The sequence below is a fragment of the Misgurnus anguillicaudatus genome, chromosome 13, assembly GCF_027580225.2.
Source record: "Misgurnus anguillicaudatus chromosome 13, ASM2758022v2, whole genome shotgun sequence".
Taxonomy (NCBI): Eukaryota; Metazoa; Chordata; class Actinopteri; order Cypriniformes; family Cobitidae; genus Misgurnus; species Misgurnus anguillicaudatus.
Genome location: NC_073349.2, coordinates 2,841,089 through 2,865,695, shown reverse-complemented (window position 1 = coordinate 2,865,695; position 24,607 = coordinate 2,841,089). Strand labels below are relative to the sequence as shown.

The window sequence follows — 24,607 nt, the reverse complement described above, 5'->3', positions numbered from 1 at the left end:
ACCATATCAGTTTATATATTATGTAAGCCAACGTATACTAAAAGGATAAAAGTTTTAATTTTCATAGGGGCTTAATAATGTTTTATATATATATATATATATATATATATATATATATATATATATATATATATATATATATATATATATTAATGTTCTTATACAAGAACCTTTAACATCCCAATAATTTTTCTAAAGTAGGCCTACTTTACAAGACTGAATGGTTCCTTGAAGAATTAATAATAGAAATCTTATTTATTACCATGGTACATGCACATACATGGCAGGTTTATTGTAAGTGATGTTAACTAACACGAGCGCGAGATTAAGCGCATTTTGACCGAGGCCCCGCGTTCATGATGGGGAGCGCGTGTTTGGTGCACACGCACGCACGCACGCACACACACACACACACACACACACACACACACACCTGCCGTTTTCACACACGGAAGAGCGCAAAACTCAAATGAAAACATGCAAAGAAAGATAATCTTTGCTAATGGTTTTAAGTCATTCTAATGGCTTAATCGCGTCGCGCGTCTTGTTAAGATGAAGTCTCTGGAGAGTTTAATGTTCACTTTTATACTCTTATCGGTAAGACAATTTTTATTTTCACTTTGACGCAGTTTACATAACAGCTTTAGCTTCAACAAGTGATGTATTAATATTTCACTAATTCCATAAATTATTTTATTTTTGTTTGTTTTTAACAAGTCGTATGCTGTATACGCATTATAAGTCGTGTCTTTATTGATTGAACAGACGTAGATTACCTTCGATCACACGCTTTTGACGCGCAAACAGAACATGTCTTTGTATATGGATCATACTTTGAAGATGAAGATCACATACTGTATACTGTAGTTTATATTCTCCACACCGACATGATTTTTAACAAACAATGACTTCGCATGTCACTGAAATCCTACAATGCAGTAGGGATCTTTTAACTCTTTAATAAAACTATGATTTTTTCTCACACTTTATAAAACCATTTATCATTTTATAAACAACTTTATTTACCATTTATGTGTTTTACGTTGTTTGGTTGCTTTCTAAATATGTTAAGACCAGGTACAAAAACTAACAATAAGTAAGTGGCATAACATACTTTTTTTACATTAGCGTAACAAAACTACCATAGAGTTCATATTAGTACCTCAGATGTATTGGTACCAAATGTATATATCGTCTATACATAATTGGTACATATTAGGCATTTTTTTACAGCTAGGAATGATATATTGACCAGTATATGCTTTAAAGTGTATAATCTCTGTTTTTCTGAAGGTTTGGTGTGAGTTACCTGCTGCTGATAGGACTCATCATGGAGACTTTGTGCAGTTTGGAAATGCTCCTGACATGGTGACGCAGAGATGTACAGTACACGTGCATTATAACTGCTCTGCTGCATGTGGAGTTGGGGTTGAAATAGTTCTTTCCACCCCAACAAGGACCAACGTGACTGTCTACAGAAGGAAGTGGACTAATCTTAAGGGGTTTGGAAAACCCAGATCCAGAAAGATTCTTCTGGTGTTTCCTCCAGCCATTGTATACCGGAGAGACTTTTTCATGAGGAGACCAGTGGAGGCACATGATGTGGTACTAAGGTCCTGGTTGTTTCATCTGGGTAAAAAGGACATTGGAAAAGGATATAACCAATCTCTAGTGATAACGTCTACGGTTTTGAAGACACTACCAGTCTCTGAGCGTCCAGCTCGTCCACAGACGAGATCGGTCTCATGGGAGGCTTGGCTGATGTGGCAGCTCAACAAAGATGCTGTTGAAAAATGTCCACATGAGTCAGGTAGAAAACTGACCAATTAAAATCATTTAAATGAATAGTTCATCTTAAAATTGAATTGTAATTACAAAACAGTATGCTGAATTTTTTTCAGTGGAACACAAATGGATAATGTTTTGTTGCTGTATATAAAATTGTCAAAAAAATGTCCTTGTGTGTTCCATGGAAAAAATAGGGCGGAGTAATATTTGATGGGGAACTGTTGAACTATTCCCATGACTGCAAAGAAACTATAATTTGCTACTTGAAGAAAGTTTCTGTTACGGTGGTGCAACAATGGACAATTTACATCTGTAGCATGTCTTATTTGATGATTTCTGCTGTTTCAGATAAGGTGGATCTTCTTAGTTTTCCATTTGCGAGTACCGGTGAGAGATACGGCATCATACACAAGTTCTCATCCTTCAGGAACAGAGATCTGGAGAGGAGACGCATCCTCGCTCACAAACAACCAAGGTCAATCTCATCACTCTTACAATGCTAGGGTGTTGATAAGCTGTTGCTAAGATGTTCTGGTTGGTTGCTAGGGCACTGCTACATGCTGGTTGCTAGGTGTTGGATGCTAACTGGCCCAGGTCAAATGAGCCTTAAGATTCGGCTCTCTAGAATTCCTTAATGGGGCTGGACAATATTGAAGAAAAATGCAATATGTGATGACTTGCAAAAAAATGTGCTATACGATATGATGGTACTTTAAGTTTGTAAAATCAAATGAATACTTTTCAAATTATACTTTCTTTTTCCAACAACCTAAAATTATATAACCAACTTAGTTTCGCATTCTCTCTGGGAAAAAGAAAGCATCATTCTGTATGTCTCGCCAGTCTCTCTGCTATCTGCATTAACCTAAAACTTTGACTATACTTATTTTTGAAGTATTAAAATTATTAAATTATTGCAAACCATGCATACTGCACATCTGCAGTATTTCAGTAATTTCGGTATATCTTACAGCCCTAATAATCAGTAAGGCAATGTTTTGTTTTATAGTCTGCATTCATTTAATTAATGTAATATGTAATATTTAGGATGTTGAGCTATATAAGGCTATATATGTTTTTGTTTTGTCAATATTATTTGTTGTACTTGAATGAGAGCATAACTAGCCAAGTCAAACTTATTAAAAAAAACAACAACATTTATTCACAGGCACTCTCATAGTGCATTTTCACTGCTTTCATACTCAGACCAGAATATCATAAAAACTTGGCAATGGATTATCAAAGTTTTTGAAGTTGGGATGCTGGATTGTTGAATGTTAACTGTCTTTTGTCATTATGTATCATTATTTTATAATGAAGTGAATTATAAGTGTTAATTTTGTCATAATTTGAGAGCTTGCATGCCTACAGCTGACCTCAGATCTTTTTGACTGCAGTGTGACGATGTCTGTGTGGCTTTACCTGCTGAGCTGGTGTGATCAGTCACTGTGTGGGATAGTCAAACATGTTAATGAACACAGAAAATATGAGACTCCGGTTCTTATGCTGTCTGACAAAGGTAAGCCAGTCAGAGCACATTCCTATGTGTGAAGTCAATCAAAGGACTGGGAAAACTGTGATGTCATGAGCTCTGTTCTGATTGGATGTTCACAGTCATGCAAAAGCAAAATTTGACTTTAAAGCACATGAAGAGAGATGAAATGCAAAAAGAAGTTTTTACCTTAAACATAAAAGCAGAGACATGACTGAGATCAATCTTCTTCATGATTCAGTCATTATTATGCATTGGGTTTCTAGTAAAATTGTTTCTATTGTTTGGCCTATGCCTGTTTCTGTCCTGTGTGCTGACCTGTTTGCCTTGTTTTTTGGACTGCTAGCCTGTGTATGACATCTTGCCTGTTCTACTGGTTTTATGATTGTTAAATCCCCTCTAAATTAAATTGCATTTGGATCCCCAATCCTTCATGTTCTGGGGCAGTTAGTTACGAATACAAAATCGATTTTGAAATGTTCATATGGCAGGGTCATAAATCTGGGTTTGGCACATATTATATTTTTACAAGATGTAATATAAGTCTCTGTTGTGCCTAGAATGTGTCTGTGAAGTTTCAGATCAAAATACCTCACAGTTCATTTATTATATAGCATGTCTTCATGTGTGTACCTTTAAATGTAAAGGAGCTACAGCTCCTCACCCCCTTACCAACAGACAGTGAGCGTTTTGTTTGAAAATAGATCTGATTCCCGTGAATACAGTCTGAGACAATTGTATGTTTAGCCGCATTAGCGCTAAAATCTGCTAGCAAATGCAGTTAGAAAAGCTTTTGGGTAAAATCAGGCAGTGGCAGTGGGTGGGGCTCGTTTGTGTGACATCACATTAAAAAGAGAATTAAAACAGCATGTCTAATGAGTCTGTATTGGTTTTATTGGTAAAACCAATAGGGGGAGGGTGGATTTTTTCATTGTAGGGTGGTTGTGTTCACCCACTTCCAGCACACATTTATGTCCAAACATCTTGTAAAAGTGGAGTTTACATAATATGTCCCCTTTAAACCTATAGTGAGAAAAGTCATATTCCAAATTCATATGCCACAATCTCTTTCAATTTTTTAAACAAAATCTTTTACAAAAAAATACCAGTGGGACATAAATATTTCTGGAGATATTAAAGGCACCTCTTAAAGTTTTGTGGCTGTTTTTCTTGACGCTCAGGTACAATAGTGCTGCAGGTGCGTATGGTGACCGGAGAGGAACATGCATTTAAAGCACACACACCATTACCCCTCCATACATGGATCCGTCTGGACGTCTTCTTTCAGGTGTCAAAGGTACATCAATAAATTCTAATGAAGAGGGAACAAGTAATATCACTCACATGCTAAGGTCAACAAAAACGTATTAGTCAACAATTTATCCTGACATTACCTATAAATAAATTTAGTTTCTTACTAAAAGATTAACGATGTGCTCATTTTACTGTTTACTTGCTTTGCACTTTACCAATTTAATGAGATACGACTGTGGGATCTTTCAAATACCTGTAGTATCTGATATCAACCATAATTATGATCTGGACAATTGATTTTCTTGTTTAGTTGAATACATACAGTATAGTGGGAGAAATCATGATTTTGACGTGAATAAGTTACATGATACATTTCAAATTTCACATTTTTGTCTCTTATTAGACAAAGCTGACAATTACAAACACTGCACCTACAGGAAGAATCCAGGAGACCACTCATGTATATGAGTAAGACATCACTGCTAACTTCATCATATTCAATATTATTTCCATCTTTTGACAGTCATTTTTCAATGTAGAATAAAAAAATAATAGGTGGATGGATGCTATAAGTTAATGCTTTTTATTTTTCATAGTTTTCATCAGCCAATTCAATATAATGACACATCGGGATATTTTGTGCTTGGTGGATCCATCTACATGCGAGGGATTCGTGGCTATTTGGGACCAGTCAAATACTACCGCTTAGGCTCTGAAAAAGTGAGTATATAAATGCGGGTGACAAGATGCACATAGACTTTCCCTTACCGATTAATATTTTCAACTTTCAATTTTAAAGCGTCAAATAGCAGCCTAATGCTATGTACACACCAAATGCGAAACATCGTGTTCCTCGCTCCAGATTTAATTTCGTGCAAATTTTTCGCTCGAGTTGAATATTTTCAGGGTTCCAACGGGTCCTTGAAATCCTTGAAAGTTTGTGAATCTGGGGTTAAAAATTCAAGGCCCTGGGAAGTTTTTGAAAATATACATACATAGGTACAGCTCATTGAAAGTGCTTGAATCTATTTTATGCTAAATGTTTTCCGGAAAAAAATCCATATTATTTTCTGTGTAGTGTAGGATAAAATCATAAAATTCTAGACTTTTTAAGCACACATGCTAAACTTTGTTTAAATGCTTATATCTTCTGTATGTGAATATTGATTCATACCAAAAAGCTTTTTTGCATAGTTGTGTTTGACACATGAAAACGTCTCGGGTTACATAACTGTTGTTCCCAGAGAAGGGAACGAGACGCTGTGTCTCCCTTGCTATACTTCCTGAGTCCCTGTAACGCCGTCTTTGGCAATATTTCAGATAGCGATATACTTCCTTGCTCCCGCGTCACCCCCTCTTTGTCGTTAAGCCTCATCATTGGTTGAATTTGATATACAGACACACTTATCCCTGGAGGCGTCCCCAAAGTGTCACAGCAGTCCCCTCGAAAGGGAACTGTAACAATCTTAAAAGGTAACACGATGTAACCTTGCTCTCACTTGAAATGTGACCCCACATTTAGTCCTTGAATTTGAGGGTATTGGACCTGGAAAGTCCTTGAAAGGTCCTTGAATTTGAAGTTAACTAAGGTGTGGCAATCTTGTATATTCAACTTGCATGTTTTGAGGCAAATAACATATGTTTTCGTGGCAATCGTGCCGCCCAATTCATGTGATTCACATCGCCCATGATGCAAAATTACATTTGTACTAACTACATTAGTTTGCGTCTTTGTATTGACTTGTGAGATGACAAAATCAAATCAAATGATGATCAGTAGGCATTCTTGTAATCTTATGCTGTAAAATCTGATATATTATTTCTGTTTAAGGTGATTAACCCATTGTCCCCTGCTAAGATGCTACATAAGTTGGACAGACTCCACAGACACTGTAATGAAATGAATCATGTGACTGAGCTTTATCTGCAGGCATTAAGACAGAACAGCAATGTCCCTACAGGTGAGCACTTTCACTATACAAAAGACATTCTCTACTGTTTTAACAATACTGATTTTATACATATATTTTCAAGCAGTGGGAGACAAAAACTAGTAGTTCTCAAGAAAACAAACAGTAAAAGTAACAGTATAAAGCTATAAAATGATTGTAAATAGGAAAGGTAAGATTATTTGTGTCTTGGGATGAGGTTTTCATGAGAAATGATTGAGTAGATCCTAAAATCTCTAAATCATTTACCTTCACTATTCCTTGTTGGTTTAGTGATCTTCAAACTCTTCCTCATCCCTCAGTATACAAAAACAGCTGAAGACGAATGTTTTCTGAGAATATTTGACAGGAACATATGCTCACTGTATGAAAAACCTTCTCCTTTCTCTCTCCTTATTTAAAGGACAAGTTCAGTATTTAACACTTAAAGCCCTGTTTTCAGATTGTTTATGATAAAATATAACGGTTTTGACTGAAATTTCGACATATGATGCTGGCCCGAGAATTTTTGCGTGTTTCTTGTATCCCCTCCCACCTCTATAATGGCTGCATAGGTGCACAGGACCAATCTTTCCTAAAATGCATTAAACTTTTGTTTACAAAGACGTGAAACTCAGCGAGTGGTCAGGGGTGTTCACTGATATGCTCACACAAAAATCGCTGCAAAAGATGCTTTCCAACAGCTGTTTTATCGTAGTTTTTGTCCAACTCCATTGACTTGTATTAGATGTGCTGTGAGGTACAGTATTACTCCATGCCGGGAACTTTGTATTCTTGCAATTGGCAAAGGTGGATTATCACCACCAACTGGGCTGGAGTGTCTATTATTCAAGCGATTTTTTTATTTATTATTTATTAATTTTAAACTCATGTTTTGATAATCATTCTGAATCTGATCTCTGCCAAAATTCCTTCACAAATATTTAAAAGTTTATAAGCAGAGAAAAAATATAGATATAGGCTGAAATGTTTTTTCCCATTTTGTTAGTTTGTTTGTGTGTTTTTTGTTTTGTTTTTTGAAAGCAGAGGGTGTGTTCTTTCATTTGATATATTTGTATGTTTATATATTTTTAGAAGACAATTTTCCTGGAAGGCATTTTGTGAAACTTTTGTGAAAATCACAAAATGCTGGCGGGCAACTTTTCAAAAAATTGCTGGCGGTAAATGAGTTAATGAATGTGTTTTTGTTGTTGATTAGATGTTTGTGAGTCTTATTATGAAGATATGAAGAAGTGGAGTGTTCGTGGAGAATGCATACAGACTTGGTCTTGGGACCAGCATAGAAGATTTAACAGCACCCTAAGGCTTCTGATGGACAACAATCACATTATTACAGAAAGCAGAGGTATTCATGTGAAGTATTCACGCCTCTTGTTATGCATTTTATTTTAGAAATCTATTAGACAAAGATTTTAGGCAACTGTGAACATACCAAAAATACCCCTGTGTTCACTTCATTATGATATTGTGATTGACAATATAATGTGTTTAATCAAATAATATTACGATTAGTTTATGGTTCTGCTTTTAAAGTCCCCATGAAATCAAAACTGACAATTCTTATTTTTAATGAAATACTGCAGTGTTAATTATAAACAATTTATCCGTGTGGGTCATACTTTTTTAAAAATTCACGTGCCCTCATAAACTAATGTCAAAATCTGAAAATGTACTTTTGCCATTTTATGGCAATCAGCTTGTTATGATGTCAGCTAGATCAGTGTTCTTCAACCCTGGTCCTGGAGGACCCCCTTCCAGAAAGTTTTAGATGTCTCCTTATTTAAAACACTTGTACCAACTAATCAGCCTCCTTCCAGAATGTCACTCTAACAAGCTAATGATAAAATCAGGTGTGGTAATTAAGGAGACATCAAAAATATTCTGGAAGGGGGTTCTCAAGGACCGGGGTAAAGAACACTGAGGTAGATGGCTTGGGCGGAGCATCCAATAACCCCGCCCCACTTTAACTTTCAGTCTGCTGCAAGTTCACTTTCTGAATACAGCATCTAGTTTTCTATATTTAATCAATTAGAAGTGGAAAACACAAGCCACGCCCAGTATTTTCATTGTGTGACTTTCCTGTTTCCCTAATAAATACGTCACAATACAAAGTTGATTGCAACTTTTTTCACAGATACTTTAAGTCTACATACCATTTGCAGAATATGCTAAATTTTATAATTCACCATAATAATCATAAGAATTGTATTTTGTTTTTTATTTAGTACTACTCCTAACAGATATTGACAGATAGTCAATAATAACAATAATAACTAAATTTACTAAAATAACCCAGCGCAAAAGTTTACATACAGTTAGTTCTTAATACTGTATGATGTTTGCTGGGTGATCATCAACTATTTTAATCTATGTTCATGATGAGTGTCTTGTTTGATTTGAGCTATTAATCTTTACAAAAATAGTTAAAAAAAAAATAATATTAGTATTTAGCAAAATCTGTAAATAGTATAATTCCTGATGTATATAAACCCTATTACACTGGAAAAGCAAATGGCCTTCAAATTTGGATTGGACAGTTACAGTATATCAGATATATTATGGGACATAAGAATGGGATCTGAACATGTACAGCATGTTGAAAATTACATTTTTCCTCTTTCCAAAGGTCAAGATAACAGCAGTGAAAATTTGCTGGGCCTAAGCTGGTTGATTTTCCAGGATATGTTAACAGCAATATCTGAATCAGAAGAATCTGATCATGACCAAGAGTTCATGTCTACAGTTATAGAGTTACTTGAGATGTCTTTGTGCTTGGGTCACCACACCTCCTCTCTTCTGCTCGCTACCCTACACCTGTCTGGTTTGGGCATTCCTGTCGACCTGGAGCAGGTAAGATGATATTATAAAGGAGCTCTGCAATGGAAACATTAACCCTCTCAAAATCAACAATAAATCAAAATGACTACAATTTTGTTATTTGTAATACTTTTAAAATTATTTTGGTCATCATCACCCATACAGGCTAAATTACGTTTTATTACTATTGTAATGTTTTGTTTTGTTTTTTAATTCATATGTTATATAATTATATAGTATTATGATGAAATGTTATACAACCATGCCATTGGTCAAGTCAGTGTCACTCAAACATACAGATACTGTAAATGCTTGTATAATGCAACAAAGATCACAGTGTTTATAGTTTTTTACTTACCACTTACTTATAGTGATCTCTGGATGTTGAGTTAAAAGAGGAGACTTTTTTAGTATTTAGTGAGTAACTAGTAACTATTTAATAAGTAAACACTCCAGAAACACTACAGTAAAGACATTAAATCTTAAGAACTACAAATGAAAACACAGACGAGAAGAAGAAGTTCACTGTTATTTCTCTCTCAGGGTCATGTTTATAGTCTGATAGGTGGGGTATTTGATGACCGCCTCTCTCTGATGCATTTGGGATACAAGCACATGCAGGGTCTCGACGGTTTCCCTGAAGATCATAATACAGCGAACGGCTATTATGCCAACATAGGGAAACAAACCAGCATTGATCTTGATGAAATACATGACTCCGGGGTGAGTCACACACACACACGCACGCACACGCGGACGCACACATACACGCAGATTCACAATACAACCAGATTTTATTTATGATCCACGATTTATTAAAGGATTAGTCCATTTTCTTTAAAAAAAATCCAGATAATTTACTCACCACCATTGCATCCAACGTGTTGATGTCTTTCTTTGTTAACATTACAAGATTTTTCTCATTTTAAAGGAACACGCTCAGATTTGTGGAATTATCTTATTCACTGTATCCCCCAGAGTTAGATAAGTCCATACATACCTCTCTCATCTCCGTGCGTGCTGTAACTCTGTCTGACGCAGCCCCTGCTAGCTTAGCTTAGCACAAAGACTGGAAGTGAATGGCTTCAGCTAGCATACTGCTCCCAATAAGTGACAAAGTTATTCGTACACGGTGTGACTATATAAATCACAACACATAAATAGGAAAATGCGTTATTTTGACTTTTGTCACTTATTGGGAGCAGTATGCTAGCTGAAGCCATTCACTTCCAGTCTTTGTGCTAAGCTTAGCTAGCAGGGGGCTGCGTCAGACAGAGTTACATCATGCACGGAGATGAGAACGGTATGTATGGACTTTTCTAACTCTGGGGGATACAGTGAATAAGCTAAATTTCCAAAATCTGGACGTGTTCCTTTAATGGACTTTAGCATACACAGAGTGCTTTAAAACATTGGTTCTCAATGCTCTGCACATTTTCTATGTTTCTCTCATTTGACACAATCAGTTCAGTTCATGGAGATCTCTACAAATGAGCTGATGATTTGAATCAGGTGTGTTAAATAAAGGAGACATACAAAATGTGCAGAGCAGTGGGCCTCCAGGAATAACGTTGAGAACCACTGCTTTAAAAGATGTTAATTTTGTCTAAATGTGTGTATTTTTGTGTAGCAAACACTAACCGAACACGTTCATATAAGCAACGCTGAAGAGCTCCTGACTCAAACAGGTGAATCGGGTGATGTTGTGCAGTATTTGAAACACCAGGCTGAGAGAGGAGATGTCGAATCACAGGTATATCACTACTTTATCATTATTTCTCTCGGAGACTTGTAGCTCATATTCAGTGTGGTGCTGTTTGTTTTCTAAGGGTCAAAAGAGCTTAAATCTCTATCTACAGTGGTGTTTTGCAAATGATGAAATGGGACCTATTGGTGGAAACACAGTGCTGTGAATGTCAGGTCAAGCATCCACAACAACAGATCTCTAAACAGCTGTGAGTACTGTGGCTGTGTCCGAAAACTCTAAATTGCTGCCTTCTGAGGCAGCTTTCCAAGGCAGGAAGGCATCAAGGCATGCCCAAATTCAATGTTAGGTTTACTTCCTGTCTCCTGAGATAACTATGCGTGGGCGTACAATAAGAATGTGATTGGTCGAGCCTGGTCGAATTCGAAAAAATAAAATGGCGGCCAAGGAAGCGACTGGAGCACAAATTTAGTGTGAATAAAGGTAGATTTTTACACATTTTAATTGCATTTCTAGCGAGTAATTAGTATTGTAGTTTTCAAATATGTGATTAGTTTTCACAAAGGCACTCTATGTTTATATTTCAAACACGCTGCCTTTGAAGTGTGTCCGAAAGCATTTCTCTGGGCTGCCTTCATGCCTCCGAAGTCATTTCCTCATGAGGCAGCGAGGCAACGAGTCACTGCCTTGAGTTTTCGGACGGTTTTCTGTACGTGTGGAAAGAGAAAGGACATTTTTGAAAAGTTTTTTTTATTGAAATTTCATTGCTGGGTGTCCACATTTACTCTTCATTGCATAGTGGATGTCACATGATTCACCATATAAAGAAAGACTGAGCAAAAATTGACTGAGCACTTTGTAAATCTATGTAAAATCCTCAAATTCAAGATTTACTAAACGAGGCAAATTAGCGTTAGAGTGCAATAAAAAAAATGCAGATGGGTTGCGGTTATTTATTAAATAAGTGCAAATTACATAACACAGACACAACAGCTGATTTCCATAATGACCAACACAATCTAAGATCAGAGCAAATTAGTTTTAAAGTGTTTGGTATTGCGTGACTTCTTCTAGTGACTCCTATTTTATTTACTTCAGCAATTAAAAAATAACATGGCTTGGCAAACAATATTTTTGAATCAGATGTCAAAACAATCCCTGAAGTTGCCTACTGTCTTTCAAACTTCGATCAACCGGCGCGGACCATCCAAGGCGAGGGGGGCATAATTACTAGACTAAAGCAATTAAATGATCTCGTTCCCCCTTTTTTGTTACATAAACATGGCAAAAAAAGTGCCTAATGATATTTCTATAGGCGAATGAAATATCGACATACATTTTTTTTTTACTAAAGCTATTTTTGGTGCCCCCTCAGCACTTGGTGCCCTACGCACAGCGTGTGATGCATGGTGGGAGCGGCGGTGCTGCTCATAGAAATGCATATGCAATAAGGTCAGTTGCAAAAACAACTAGACCACACATTTTCAGTGCTAATTATCCAATGCGCGTCTTTAGTAAATCCTGACATCATTATTTAACAACAAAATTATGGTTTGCACTGGCGTAAACTGTTATTAAATCAGGCCCTAGATATGAATGCAATTTTGGCTTGTACACATCAGATTTGATGTGTTTTGCCTGTTCAGATTAATAAAAAGCAGATTTTAAATACAGGGTACATTGATTCTGATACCATACACTGCTAATGACTTTCTTACTTAGTATTTTTGTCTTGTTTTCAGTACAAATATCTAAACATTCTTAAATCAAGATGCATTTTCTTAATGAGCAAAATGACCTCAGAAAATCAGTCTAGTTTTTGACAAAAAATATAACATTTGTGGTATAAAATATAAAAAATATAAGTGAATTTGTGCTTAAAACAAGCAAAACAATTCTGTCAAAGGGGTAAAAAAATAATTTCTTAAACACTTAATTCAAGATAAATTCAAGAAAATTGTCTTACCCCATTGGCAGATTTGTTTAGCTTGTTTTAAGCATAAAATCACTTAAATTAAATAGTCATTTTTTTGCAGTGTATGCAGGTGATATGAATGAAGCAGGTGATGTTCTGTCTATTAATTTTGGTTTAAATCTCTCCTTTAATGTAAATTTTGCCTGATTACTCCTCAATAAGTCGTAAGGTCTGCAGTATCAATCATGGACAGAAGACGTGATTATAGTCCATAATGCTACTGGTTAAAGGCACAATATGTAAGATTTTAACATTGAATTAGCACAGTGTTATATATTTTATTTACTTGTGTACTTGCATTATCCTAAATGATTCTAATTATGTTTGAATCCAGAGAAATTCACAGTTTTAAACAATCTTGCGTCACCCGCCAATGGAGTCATATCCACATCGTCCTCGGAAATCATAAATGTATTTGATTTCATATGGCGTAGTGCTATGCAGACTGATCAGCAGATTTATTTTTTATTTAACCTTTATTTAGCCAGGTAAGCACGTATAGAAAACACATTCTCAACTGAAACGGCGACCTTGATGTAAAATGAATCCAAAGGGACTCAAAAATCATGTTCATGGTCGATATATTGAAATAAACATGATTATGATATTTAAGATATTCACCAGATTATATAATACTAGGGTTAGGAACTTGAATAAACATCTTTCCCTGAGAAAACACCACTAAAACGTCTTAGAAGCTGTATAAGGGTTTTGGGTTGTTGTGTGTTGTAGAAAACTTTGGCCAAAATGCTCCTCTATGGCAGTAACGGTGTGGAAAAGGACATTCGATCAGCGTTGACGTGGTACGCCAGGAGTGCCTTGCAGATGGCAGATCCCACAGCCATGTATGACTACGCCATTCTTCTTCTGAAGGTAATCCAGGACATATCTTTTCAAGCATTTACATTACACACCTATAAGCTTGTTTTGTATAAATAGAAAAAGCTGTTACGAGATTATGAAAATGTATGTAAAATGATGCATCTCTAGATTGCTATAATCATAAACCTGAATAAAATCTTTATGTCTGAATAGGGAAAAGGAGTGAAGAAGAATCAAACGCTTGGCTTTGAGCTACTGAAGAAAGCTGCAGACATGGTTAGCAAATCTACATGTACTGTACGTCTGCTGTGCATTTAATGTCACATCTTCAGTCATGAGTTCATCTGGTTCTCTCAGGGTTCTGCAGAAGCACTGAATGGACTCGGCTGGTATTACAGTACAATAGTAAAGGACAGAAGACGGGCGATCCAATACTTTGAGCTGGCCGCTAAGAATGGCAGTCGTGATGGGATCTTCAATGTGGGTGTCTATCATCTGAATGGTGCCATCCCAGACAAACCACACAGGAACGAGGTCACATCACATTTTTACTCTTTAAATAGAATACAAAATGAGAATATTTATACCTATTGAAGAATATCTGAGCTGCTCAGTTCCATTCTGCCATATATTCTTTTATTTGTGCACTCTTGTAACTTTTGGTAGTGTGGATGGTGTACAAACCCACAAAACAAATGTTTTATTGACTGCAATGCCTTTTCAGACAGCAGCGTTTGAATACTTTCATCGTGCGGCTCAACTGGGTCACGTGGAAGGTGCTGTGGAGTCTGCGTGGTTTCTCTCCAGTGGAATGATAAGAGGAGTGAACAGAGATCAAGAGAAAGCTGTGCTGTATGTCTGAGTCCATCCATCTGTTCCATCAGATCCCGAAATCCTCTGAGCTCTAGTAAACACAGTATACTGCAATAGATAGACTGAACTTTTAACAAACAGGGTTCACCCGGATCCTTGAAAGTTTGTGAATCTGGGGGAAAAATTCAAGGCCCTGGGAAAATATACATACATAGATACAGGTCATTGAAAGTGCTTGAATCTATTTTATGCAAGAAGTTTTCTGGATAAAAATGCTCTCACTTGAAATGTGTCCCCACATTTAGTCTTATATACATTAAGTATATTGGAATTTGAGGGTCTTGGACCTGTAAAGTCCTTGAAAGATCTTTGTATTTGACGTTATCTAAGGTGTGGGAACCCTGAACAAAATTACAGTAATTAATTGACAAAGCAATTGGAGCACAATTGTCTGCATTTGAGACATAATTATTATTATCTCTGCATAATAATTATGTAGATATAAATACACACATTTATAATTTTTTAGAAAAATATATATTAATATATGAAGTATTTATATACACATGTAAAAAAACTTTTATTCTGTAAATGATTAGTTGCACGAATGTCTGAGTTTCTTCTGTTTGTTTAGGTTACTGAAACGAGTCAGTGAGTTGAATGGCCATCTGGGCATCATGGTTAAAGAAGCTCTCCAAACTTATCAAAGAGGATCATGGTAATCTGTCCAAACATCTACCCAAATGTACTATCCTTTTATACATACTGTTTGAGACCTTCCAAGAGATAAGTTTAAACCATGATTTAAACGTATAATCCCAATCATTCAGTGTGTCTTCATGTTTTTGTCATAAGTATGGCTTGGATGTTGTTTCACTTTTCTATTTTTTTTCTGCATGTTCTTTAACGTTTTAACACTATTACTGTGTGTTTATCTGCTGTGTGCCTTTTTATTGTCTGTTAAGGGGTGAGGCACTGGTGAAATATGCAATGCTAGCTGAAACTGGTCTCGGTGTGGCACAGCACAATGCCGCCTATCTGTGTGAGGTGAACATCTTTCATGTCTTACAGCCTGCCAGGCCAGCAAGTTGTAGCATTTATTTGCATTCATGTGCTTTGTGTTTATATCATTTATGTGTGTGTGTGCATCTCTAGGTGTTAAATCACAGTTCAGTCTGTCAGTGGAGATATCACAATTACTCCACCTATAATCACATCCCTCAGGAATCTGGTGAGAAATACTATAGTGACAAAAATACAGCATACATCATCTACTCATCTCTGTCTACATAGATACCTGTCCTGTCATTTAAAGATTGCATATATGCAAGGGATCTCAGACTTTTACACCCCTCCCAAAAATAAAGGCTGTTTATCTTCTTGTCTACACAGGTTTGTTGAGGATGGGTGATTATTACATTGAAAAAGCAGATATGGTGAAGGCCATTGACATGTACAGTATAGCAGCAGCGTACGGCAGTCCTCAGGTACATACAAACTGAAAGTAAACAAACAAACTACAGGTTTGATAGTATTGTCGTGCATTGCAGCCACTATTGTACACCACTACCCACTTAATAGAAATGAAAATTAAATTGTAATTGCACAAATATAAGTAAGTTGTACCTATTTGTTTAAATCAATTTATTTATATCCAAGTCGTTTCTGTGAATCAGGGACTCTTTACTATGGCAATGTTGATTGAAGAGGGTCATGACGTTTCTAAGGATGTTCTAGATCAAATGGGAATTTCTGTAGCAGACAGAAGTCGTCACGTCGTGGTGGAGAAACTCCTGTCCAGGTTTGTGCCGTCTAAATTTGCCTCATTTGCCTTTTAATTTGTGTGTTGCTTGGAAAGAAACTGCAGTTCTGTATTTGTTTTGAATAATGCAAAACATGTTGTATCTTGTAAAAATAATGCAAACCCAGTGTTTGTGCACATGCAGTTTAGTTTGTAGATGCAACCTCCTCCCCCAGATACAATACCAAGAAATTTCAAGAATTCAGGATTTTAAGTCACAAAAATGTGTAATATTTTAATACAAATGTCATAATAGGCTTTCTAAAAGAATACAATTTATTTAATGACTTTAATTTAATTCAATTTTATCAGCTTTACATGAAATAAAAAACAAAGAAACAGAATAACAAAAGCATGGCAGTTTTTAGATATAGTTTATAATTGAGTGCATGAAGTTACAGTTACGCTGGTTTCAGCAGCTCGTGAGGAGAGTGTTTGCCATGTGTGACCAGTGTGTTTTCACACTGGTTGCGTTTGCAGCGTGTACACACGGCTTACCACCAGTACAACAATCTCAAGTTCACATTACTTGTTTTACATACCAGGGCTCAACATAAAGAACTGCCCGGTGGCCCGGGCCAGCGTGAGAGATGTTCGGGCCAGTAAAAGTATTGTACACTAAATAAACTAAATTCTTATGCAATGTTCCCATCGAGACACATTTAAGTGTTGTGAAAGTTAACTTCTCAGCAAAGCCATGAAGTTTCTTCTACCTTATTGGTTTTTGTGAACACTAGTGAGCGTTCCGTCAGCTGGTACACTCTAAAAACAAACGGTGCTATATAGCACCAAAAGTGGTTCTTTGCTCGTAATCATAGAAGAACCGTTTTTAGTGCCGGTGAAGCACCTGTGTAGAACCATATAGTGCTATGTAGAACCAAATGTGGTGCTATAGTGGTTCTATATGGCCCCTATATGGTTCTACACAGGTGCCGTCAGTTTCCAGGTTAAGCATACAAGTTGAGAGCCTTTTTCATTAAAAAAGTTGTGAAATTTAAGAATTAGAGCTTTTCATTTAAAATTGACAATTGTCTTAATAAATGACAAATAAATAGTATAGTCATACAATTATATTTGACTTTTGAATTATTATTTTAAATATGTGACCTGAAATCTTTTTATTTAATTGGGGCCAGTAAAAATTGTAAAAAAAAAGTGAAATTCTGAACCACTGGCCGACTGGGCCAGTAAAAAAAAATATTTGCATTGAGGCCTACATACTTTTATGAGCAAAAGAATCACCTCATAAGTAAGGAACATTAAATATTGATTGAAGATTGATTATGTCATATGTTATTAAAAGACATATTTATATTAATTTTTTTGTGTAATATTAAACTGTATCTGTCAAAATGATTTGCAGCATCCGGGTTGCTGTGTGTTATTAGTTTTAAGTGGTTGATAAAAAACGAACCATGGAATGTTGTTACTGGCCAATCAGAATCAAGCATTCAAGAGAACTGTGTAATAATGAAAGAGGTTATAGACCTAAAACCCATGGCACATTATCATGGGCCTGATGCAAGTGTGTTCAATGCTCACCCTTTAGATGGAATTCAGCTGGTCCACTTTTCCCCAATGACCTTAGTTCCCAACTACAGCCCCCTTTGTGTTTCAAGGAGCAGTCCAGTTTCCACCCAGCAATGTTGCATGGATGTAGCACTGGACCTCTTATCAGAGAGTATTGGGACACCAAGGCAGTCAGCTGCAAGAAGTCTGGCATTCCCCTTTCAAAGAGTCACCAATTTAACCTGTTCAGTTGTTTTCTGCCAGTAACCTTTTTCAGACAGCTGAGGCTATCGTCCTGGGATATTTTTTATAGTGCTGGAAGGTTTATCGGCTGCTCCATTTGAGCCCTTGTAGTCAGCTTCAGAGAAATACTGGAACCTTGAACTGCTTCTCCTATTAACATTACTCAAAAAGTAGGGGATATGCAGGACCTTTCGGTTGCACTCACCCTGCTGGAATTTGCCCCAGGAATAGTCAATGCGTTTCTGCACCCTAAGTTGGGCTACATCTCCAAGGTGCCATATGCTACTGTTCACTCATTTGTCCTCTGTCATTTCAGCCACTAGATCAAAAGAGGCTGCATTTATTTTGGCATAATCCGACCACTTATTGGTTTGCATCTGGTCACAAACCAGCTTGTATCGCATTGAATTACTGATATAATCTCTTTTGTCTGTGAAACTCTTTTTGTTAGAAATCACTCCACTAGAAGCCTGGCTTCCTCTAACTGTGCATTCACACCGCCACCGGCGAGAGCGTCAATAAAAGCTCTGGCTGCCCTACTAACGACACTAACGACGCTATAGACGGGTTGCCGGTTTACAAACATTACAGGGTGTGCGCGCATCCAGGAGGCAGAAAGCCCGATTGGTGAGCTGGTCCGCTACTGCAACAACCTTAATTATTGTAGCGTTCTTTATTCTTTGTATATAGATAAAACTTGATTTTATTTGGATCTGTTTTTCTGTCTTTATTTTTGCAGTGTTACTGTGATACGTGTATGAATTATAATGTTAGTAACGTAATAGTCGCATCTACTGGTATGTTAACATCAGGCACCCAGCACTGGCTCTGTTGGTACTATTATCCACGCAACAACTCCTTGGCATTTTGACTTGCAGACACCGCTACTAGCCTACAACACAATGCACGTCTCTTCTTTCTGCCTCTCGGTTGCGCGCACAACCAGTTTATGACGTCGCCGAGCAACCCATCTATAGAAAAGGTGTAGTGGACGCTCTGAGGCTCGAATGCATTCTCTGGAATCCTCTTAAGTGGAGGTTTCCGCCTTCCGATAGGTTGCCGCCGAACCGCGTCATAGCTCATTACCATAAAGTTGAGCTGATTTCAACTCTCCTCGACGCTCACGCCGTACATGATGCGCCGCTGCCCGACGGAGCTTGCCACCGGCTTTCATTGAAAATAAATGACTTCTGGCCACTTTGACGCTCTCGCCGGTGGCGGTATGAAAGCACTATTTAAAGGATTACTCCACTTTCATAAAAATTTCTAATAATTTACTCACCCCCATGTCATCCAATATGTTTTTCTTTGTTCAGTCGAGAAAAAATTTAGTTTTTTGAGGAAAAAAATTTTCTCCATATGTCGGACTTTAGTGGACCTTAACTGTTTGCAGTTTCAATGCAGCCTCAAAAGGCTCTACACCAGTGGTTCTTAACTCCAGTCCTCGGCATCCGGGAGAACAATCATAATTTTTGTCAAAAAAGTACTTTTTTAAACACAATTCTTGTCTTGCAACATCCTCGTGATGCGCCAGAATGGTTTTACGTATTACAACAGGATGGTTCTGGGGTTGTTGTATGTGGGATGAGCATTGTGGATCATCAGGTCATGGTTTTAGACTTCCTGATGCAGGACAAAAACAACTCGTAACTCATTTGTGACAGTGGCTGTAAAACTATTCAATTGCTCCAGGGAGGGCAATGTTTTTGTTATGTAACAAAGTCTCTATGTATAATTTTAATGTGTAAAGGGATTTTATTGAGGAAGTGTATAATCATATTAGTGTTTACTAATGTGTATATGGATGTGACTTGTGTTATCCTGGCAGCCTTATGCGATCTTAGTTTCCCTAAAAGAGACAATAAAGATGAGTCTGATTCCTGGAATGTTTTCCTCAAATTTCTTCTCGACTGAACAAAGAAAGACATAAACATGAACGACATGGGAGTGAGTAAATTATCTAGATTTTGTTTGGTAGGGTGGTCCTCTTCACACATATTCATGAGATTTTATAGTTCGGACATGGCTTCAACCTCAGGCACACATGTGTGTCTTTTTACAACTTGTTGAGCAGGCATTTTTCAGTATGTCTTAGGTATTAACATTCTTATAACATAAACATCATGAAGCATTAACTTGTTCAATTGTCAGAGAACCAGGTTACATATAACCAATAGAGCCACACCAGAAAATAAAGGTTTTCTGAAAATTACTTATTTTACATATTGGCCTGTTCATTATACTATTATTTGGCTTTAGAAAATATAAAAAGATTTTTTGAAGCATGATGTAATTATTGTATTGTTTCTTCAGATCAAACATAAACATTTAAAAAAAAATAATGGTAACTAGGTTTAATATGACAAATAACTTTATTTCAGGTGAACTGTGTAGAAATCAATGATAGGTCATCAATTAAATGCAACACGTCTGCATGTGTCTGTTTAAAGTGTTCTCATCTCACTGTTTCTACTGTAGATGCATGGAATTTGAGGGAGACGAAGATGCTGTGACTCCATGTTCATTAGTGTATTGGAGGATGAAGGTGATGCGAGCGTGGAGAGACTTTACCCACAGCTCTTTTCAGCTGCCGCTGGCCTGTGGCGCCATTGCCACCCTCACTGTTTTTGTGTTTATCACACTATTACAGTGTTTTCTAGGTAAAACATGCACCTCACTTACTGTGATGTTAAAACAGATCATTTTCCTGGGGTTCACACGTAATGTTTCATGCACTAAAAGCAAATTATAATTTAGTAACTTTCTAACCTCTCTCTGATTAAACGGAGTAGTTCATCCAGACATGTCTTTATCTTTCACACATGCATGTTTTTCCAAACCAGTTTTTTATCTTTACATATGATAAAAACATTTGGAAGGGCTGTCAAGTTTAACCTGTTAACCTTTTTTTGTTTTCTGAACCCCCCCACAAAAAATGTCATAGCTAAACTAAAATAGATACAGTTTATGAAGTCTTTGCACTAAAAGCATAAGTTTGGTCTCATTTGAAAGCAGACACTTGAAAGTTTATTAAGAGGTGAACATTAGTTACTGTCATAATGAAAAAAGTTGTTATAGAGAGCTTAAATTATACTTGTTTATTAACTCCACCAAACATTTATGAAATATTGTTATGAAAAACTAAATAAAAATGGCCTTGGAGCAATCTAGAAATGCTCTGCAGATAAAGCCACAGGTCTGACCATGTTTTAAATCTGAAGATGATACCTCTAAAACTCTGTATTTTATTAAATGTTTTTTAGACCCATGTCATGTAAATTTATTTAGAGAAAACAGCAAAAATGCTAAGCTAATGTTTGTTTATTTATATCTCAAAACATCCTTTCAGTTTATTGTCCTATTGCTCCGTGTTTTAAACAGACTCATTAAATAAGCATCCGGATGAGTCATTAACAACTTTTAATCCGGGATATGGCTGTCTAAATGTTTATTTTATTATTATTATTAATAATTACTCATACATTCTATTTAGTGTTTTATTTCCTCCTTTTGTCTCAATTCACTTTCTTTTTATTAAATTCCTTTCTTACAAAAAGAAACTTACCTTAAAGAAGCTTTACCAGTCGAAATTATTCCTAGAAACATATATCTCATATCTCCAGACAGCAGATGTTTACAGAACAGCTAGTACGTTAGCTTAGCATACCATCAAAACACGACAAATAAAAGCATTTATAATAAAACTCACTTTATAACATCAAAAGTCGAGTGCTTAAACAATCATGCGTGATCTGATGTGGCTTTGGATCATAAAATAAGACCGAAAATAAACAATTTTATGTTATTTATGCTGTTAGCTTAGCATAGCATTATAATATATAGTACTGTTATGAAAATACCAGACATAGCGTTAAAAATACAGACAAACCATATATAATCTTAATCGTGTTTATTGTCTCCATGGTTTTAAAACATCAAAACATCTTTATTTGCATGTTATTATAAAAACAGTGATCGCTCGTTGCAGGTCACTGTTCAAGTTCACGTCTGACTGACAGCTGCTGCTGAGCTCTGACGTCTGATTATTTCTCAGAAAGTTTCATATTGAGACTTTAGCGCCCTCCGGCTTCACGTATGAATGAAACAAACTGAGTGGGAATGACTGCAGACTCAAACTTGCTCATATCGCCATTTTTGGAATAAAAATGGGTGAAATATTACCCCCCCTGCAGAAATTTGAAGTAAACATATAAAATTGAAGTAATATTTCTCCAAATATGCATACTTTGAATTAAAAGCCCCGATGGATGTTGTTTTATCGAGTGCTTTCATGACGATCACGGAGGAGTATTTTTATCAATGAGTGCGGCTGAGGGTTATATTTCAAATTAAAGGTATGTACCGTTTTTCATTTTCATAACGTCTGACAAAAATGAAGAAATTACTGTTACTAGGATTCTCAGATTAAAATAAAGGTCAAAAACTAAATCTTAAATCAAAACACTTTTTAATGATGTATAGTTGTTTAATGTAAGTACATTTAAACTAACAGTAATTTAAATTATGTAAATAAATAGCTCTTCAGTACATCCACGTCCTCGCGCAGGTTATCAAGTTAAAACATACCCAACTTGTGCACTACATTCCAGATTTTTTTTGCACACAAACATAAAGTTCAATAAAAATTTCCCTTCACTAGTTCTCAAATCTCATTCGCACTGTGCATCTTCAGATTTAACATTTTTGGTGAACCATTCCTTTCTATCTTTATGTGCAAATAACCTGTTATATGATTGGCTGACCTCTTTGCATGTGAAATAATTACCAATATTATTAACTCTTTCCCCGCCAGCGTTTTTAATAAAAGTTGCCAGTCAGCGCGAGCATTTTTCATAATTTTCACAAACGTTTGATGCCTTACAGAAAATGTTCTTCTTTAAAAACCGTTTCATCCTACCTTCATTAGTTCTCTTTTTATCACCTTTTAAATATGGGTATGTTTCTTCAAAAACACCCAATTTTGAGCAAAAAGCTGAGATAATTCCATTTTTGTGATAGACTTTTGATAGAGATCAGATGCAGAGCAATCTTTAAAACATACACTGAGTTTTTTTCTCTTTTACGTGAGGAGCCGCTTCCGGGTTGTATAAGTTGCGGATAATAGCGGTATTGCGGAAAGCCGGAAATTCTCGTCATTGGCAGGAAAGTGTTTTCTCTTAATTGACGAGTTATCTCGTCAATGGCGGCGAAAGAGTTAAATAGGCACTGATGTGTTAATGGGGACTTTCAAGTGCACGTTTGTGCTTTAGTTTAAATAAAAAATTTTCCTGGGATAAGGATGAGCTTTAATTTGAGCTTTACAATTTTTCCCCATAAAACATTTTAAACTTTTATTTCAAAAGACCTGTTTTCTGTACAGTTAGCTGATAAATATATAATTCATGCATTTATTTGTTTCCATATATTTACATGTATTACATTTTTGTTGTTTTACATCAGCATGTAATTCTTCAGAATCCCAATCGACCAACCAATCATCAGAGAGTCGGCGTGATCCTTCTCGTTCATCCCATGAAGGTCAACTGGATTCCAGCGCACATCAGCAGTACAGCGACCAGACCAGGGCGGCCCACGTTAGACGCTTGCTGCAGGAAACAGCGGATGTTGTCGTCACGGTGACCGGAGTCTGTGTGTGTATGATCTTCACAATGTTTGTTTCCCATCTGCTATGATAAAAGGACAAATGTTTGTCAAATGTAAGAGGAGACTTTTTAAATCCATCACAAAAAGAACAAAACAAGCATCTCCCAAAGACATTACAGATAGACTTTACAAAAACTGGCATCATCTACAGTTCTTATAAACTACATACTATATATTGTCTATTTCATTGAATGCGAATTGATTACTTAACAGAAATGCATTTTGCAGTTATGTTTGTTAATCTGTCTGACATTAATTTAGTTTTCACATTTTGTCATCACATTGTGAGTGCCACTGTATAAGATACTTTATCAAGTTAAAAGCAGTTCAGTTTTAAAAATGCTTCTCAGGACTCAAGAGCTCAGGAATTCATCCTGTGTGAACAACTCTTAGTAAATGTGCTTTGAAGAAGAGGCCTGTGTTTTAAAGGCTCTGAAAAGATTTTAATAAAATAAAGTTCAAGTTTACAACTGTATTAGTTTATTTTTGCTTTATTCTGGCTTTTAGTCAGTGTGTTTTATTTTTGAGTTCAATCTGTTCTCTTAAACTTTTACAAACCCAAAATGTTTAGGGGAACAAGGGGTATAACATTTAAGAATTGATGATTAAAATATGAATGTGTGTTCGGCAGTCAAAGACAAGCAGCAGCTGAGTCGTATATTAATAAATCACAATCAATTTTAATAATTTATATAAATAAACTTTTGAAATTGCACTCAACTGTTGATTGTCTTTGACTGAGGCACACACTTATATTTTAATAACCAATACTTAA

General features: G+C 36.2%; 1 protein-coding gene across 2 annotated transcripts; it reads left to right on the top strand.

Moving 5' to 3' along the window:
- The first annotated feature begins 412 nt into the window (after nucleotides 1-412).
- LOC129431380 (protein sel-1 homolog 3) lies at nucleotides 413-24,302 on the top strand. Of its 2 annotated transcripts, none has more exons than XM_055189242.2 (23): nucleotides 413-597; nucleotides 1,294-1,810; nucleotides 2,137-2,263; nucleotides 3,186-3,307; nucleotides 4,462-4,577; nucleotides 4,938-5,002; nucleotides 5,131-5,254; nucleotides 6,366-6,495; nucleotides 7,682-7,828; nucleotides 9,110-9,333; nucleotides 9,844-10,023; nucleotides 10,931-11,053; nucleotides 13,713-13,853; nucleotides 14,016-14,078; nucleotides 14,160-14,336; nucleotides 14,527-14,654; nucleotides 15,250-15,333; nucleotides 15,581-15,662; nucleotides 15,771-15,846; nucleotides 16,008-16,102; nucleotides 16,292-16,416; nucleotides 20,647-20,828; nucleotides 23,644-24,302. In XM_055189242.2, exons 1-23 carry the CDS (start codon nucleotides 553-555, stop codon nucleotides 23,859-23,861), a joined length of 3,291 nt encoding a protein of 1,096 aa, XP_055045217.2. In that variant the 5' UTR covers nucleotides 413-552; the 3' UTR covers nucleotides 23,862-24,302. The 2 variants fall into 2 exon arrangements, with proteins under 2 accessions (XP_055045217.2, XP_055045216.2); XM_055189241.2 differs by having other exon boundaries at nucleotides 23,629-24,302.
- Nucleotides 24,303-24,607: the final 305 nt, after the last annotated feature.

Excerpts from the sequence above, each read along its gene's own strand:
- LOC129431380 (XM_055189241.2), top strand. The coding sequence starts at position 553 with ATGAAGTCTCTGGAGAGTTTAATGTTCACTTTTATACTCTTATCG. Across the intron at positions 14,337-14,526 it reads ACAAACCACACAGGAACGAG|ACAGCAGCGTTTGAATACTT; the intron begins GTCACATCACAT and ends ATGCCTTTTCAG. Across the intron at positions 14,655-15,249 it reads GATCAAGAGAAAGCTGTGCT|GTTACTGAAACGAGTCAGTG; the intron begins GTATGTCTGAGT and ends CTGTTTGTTTAG.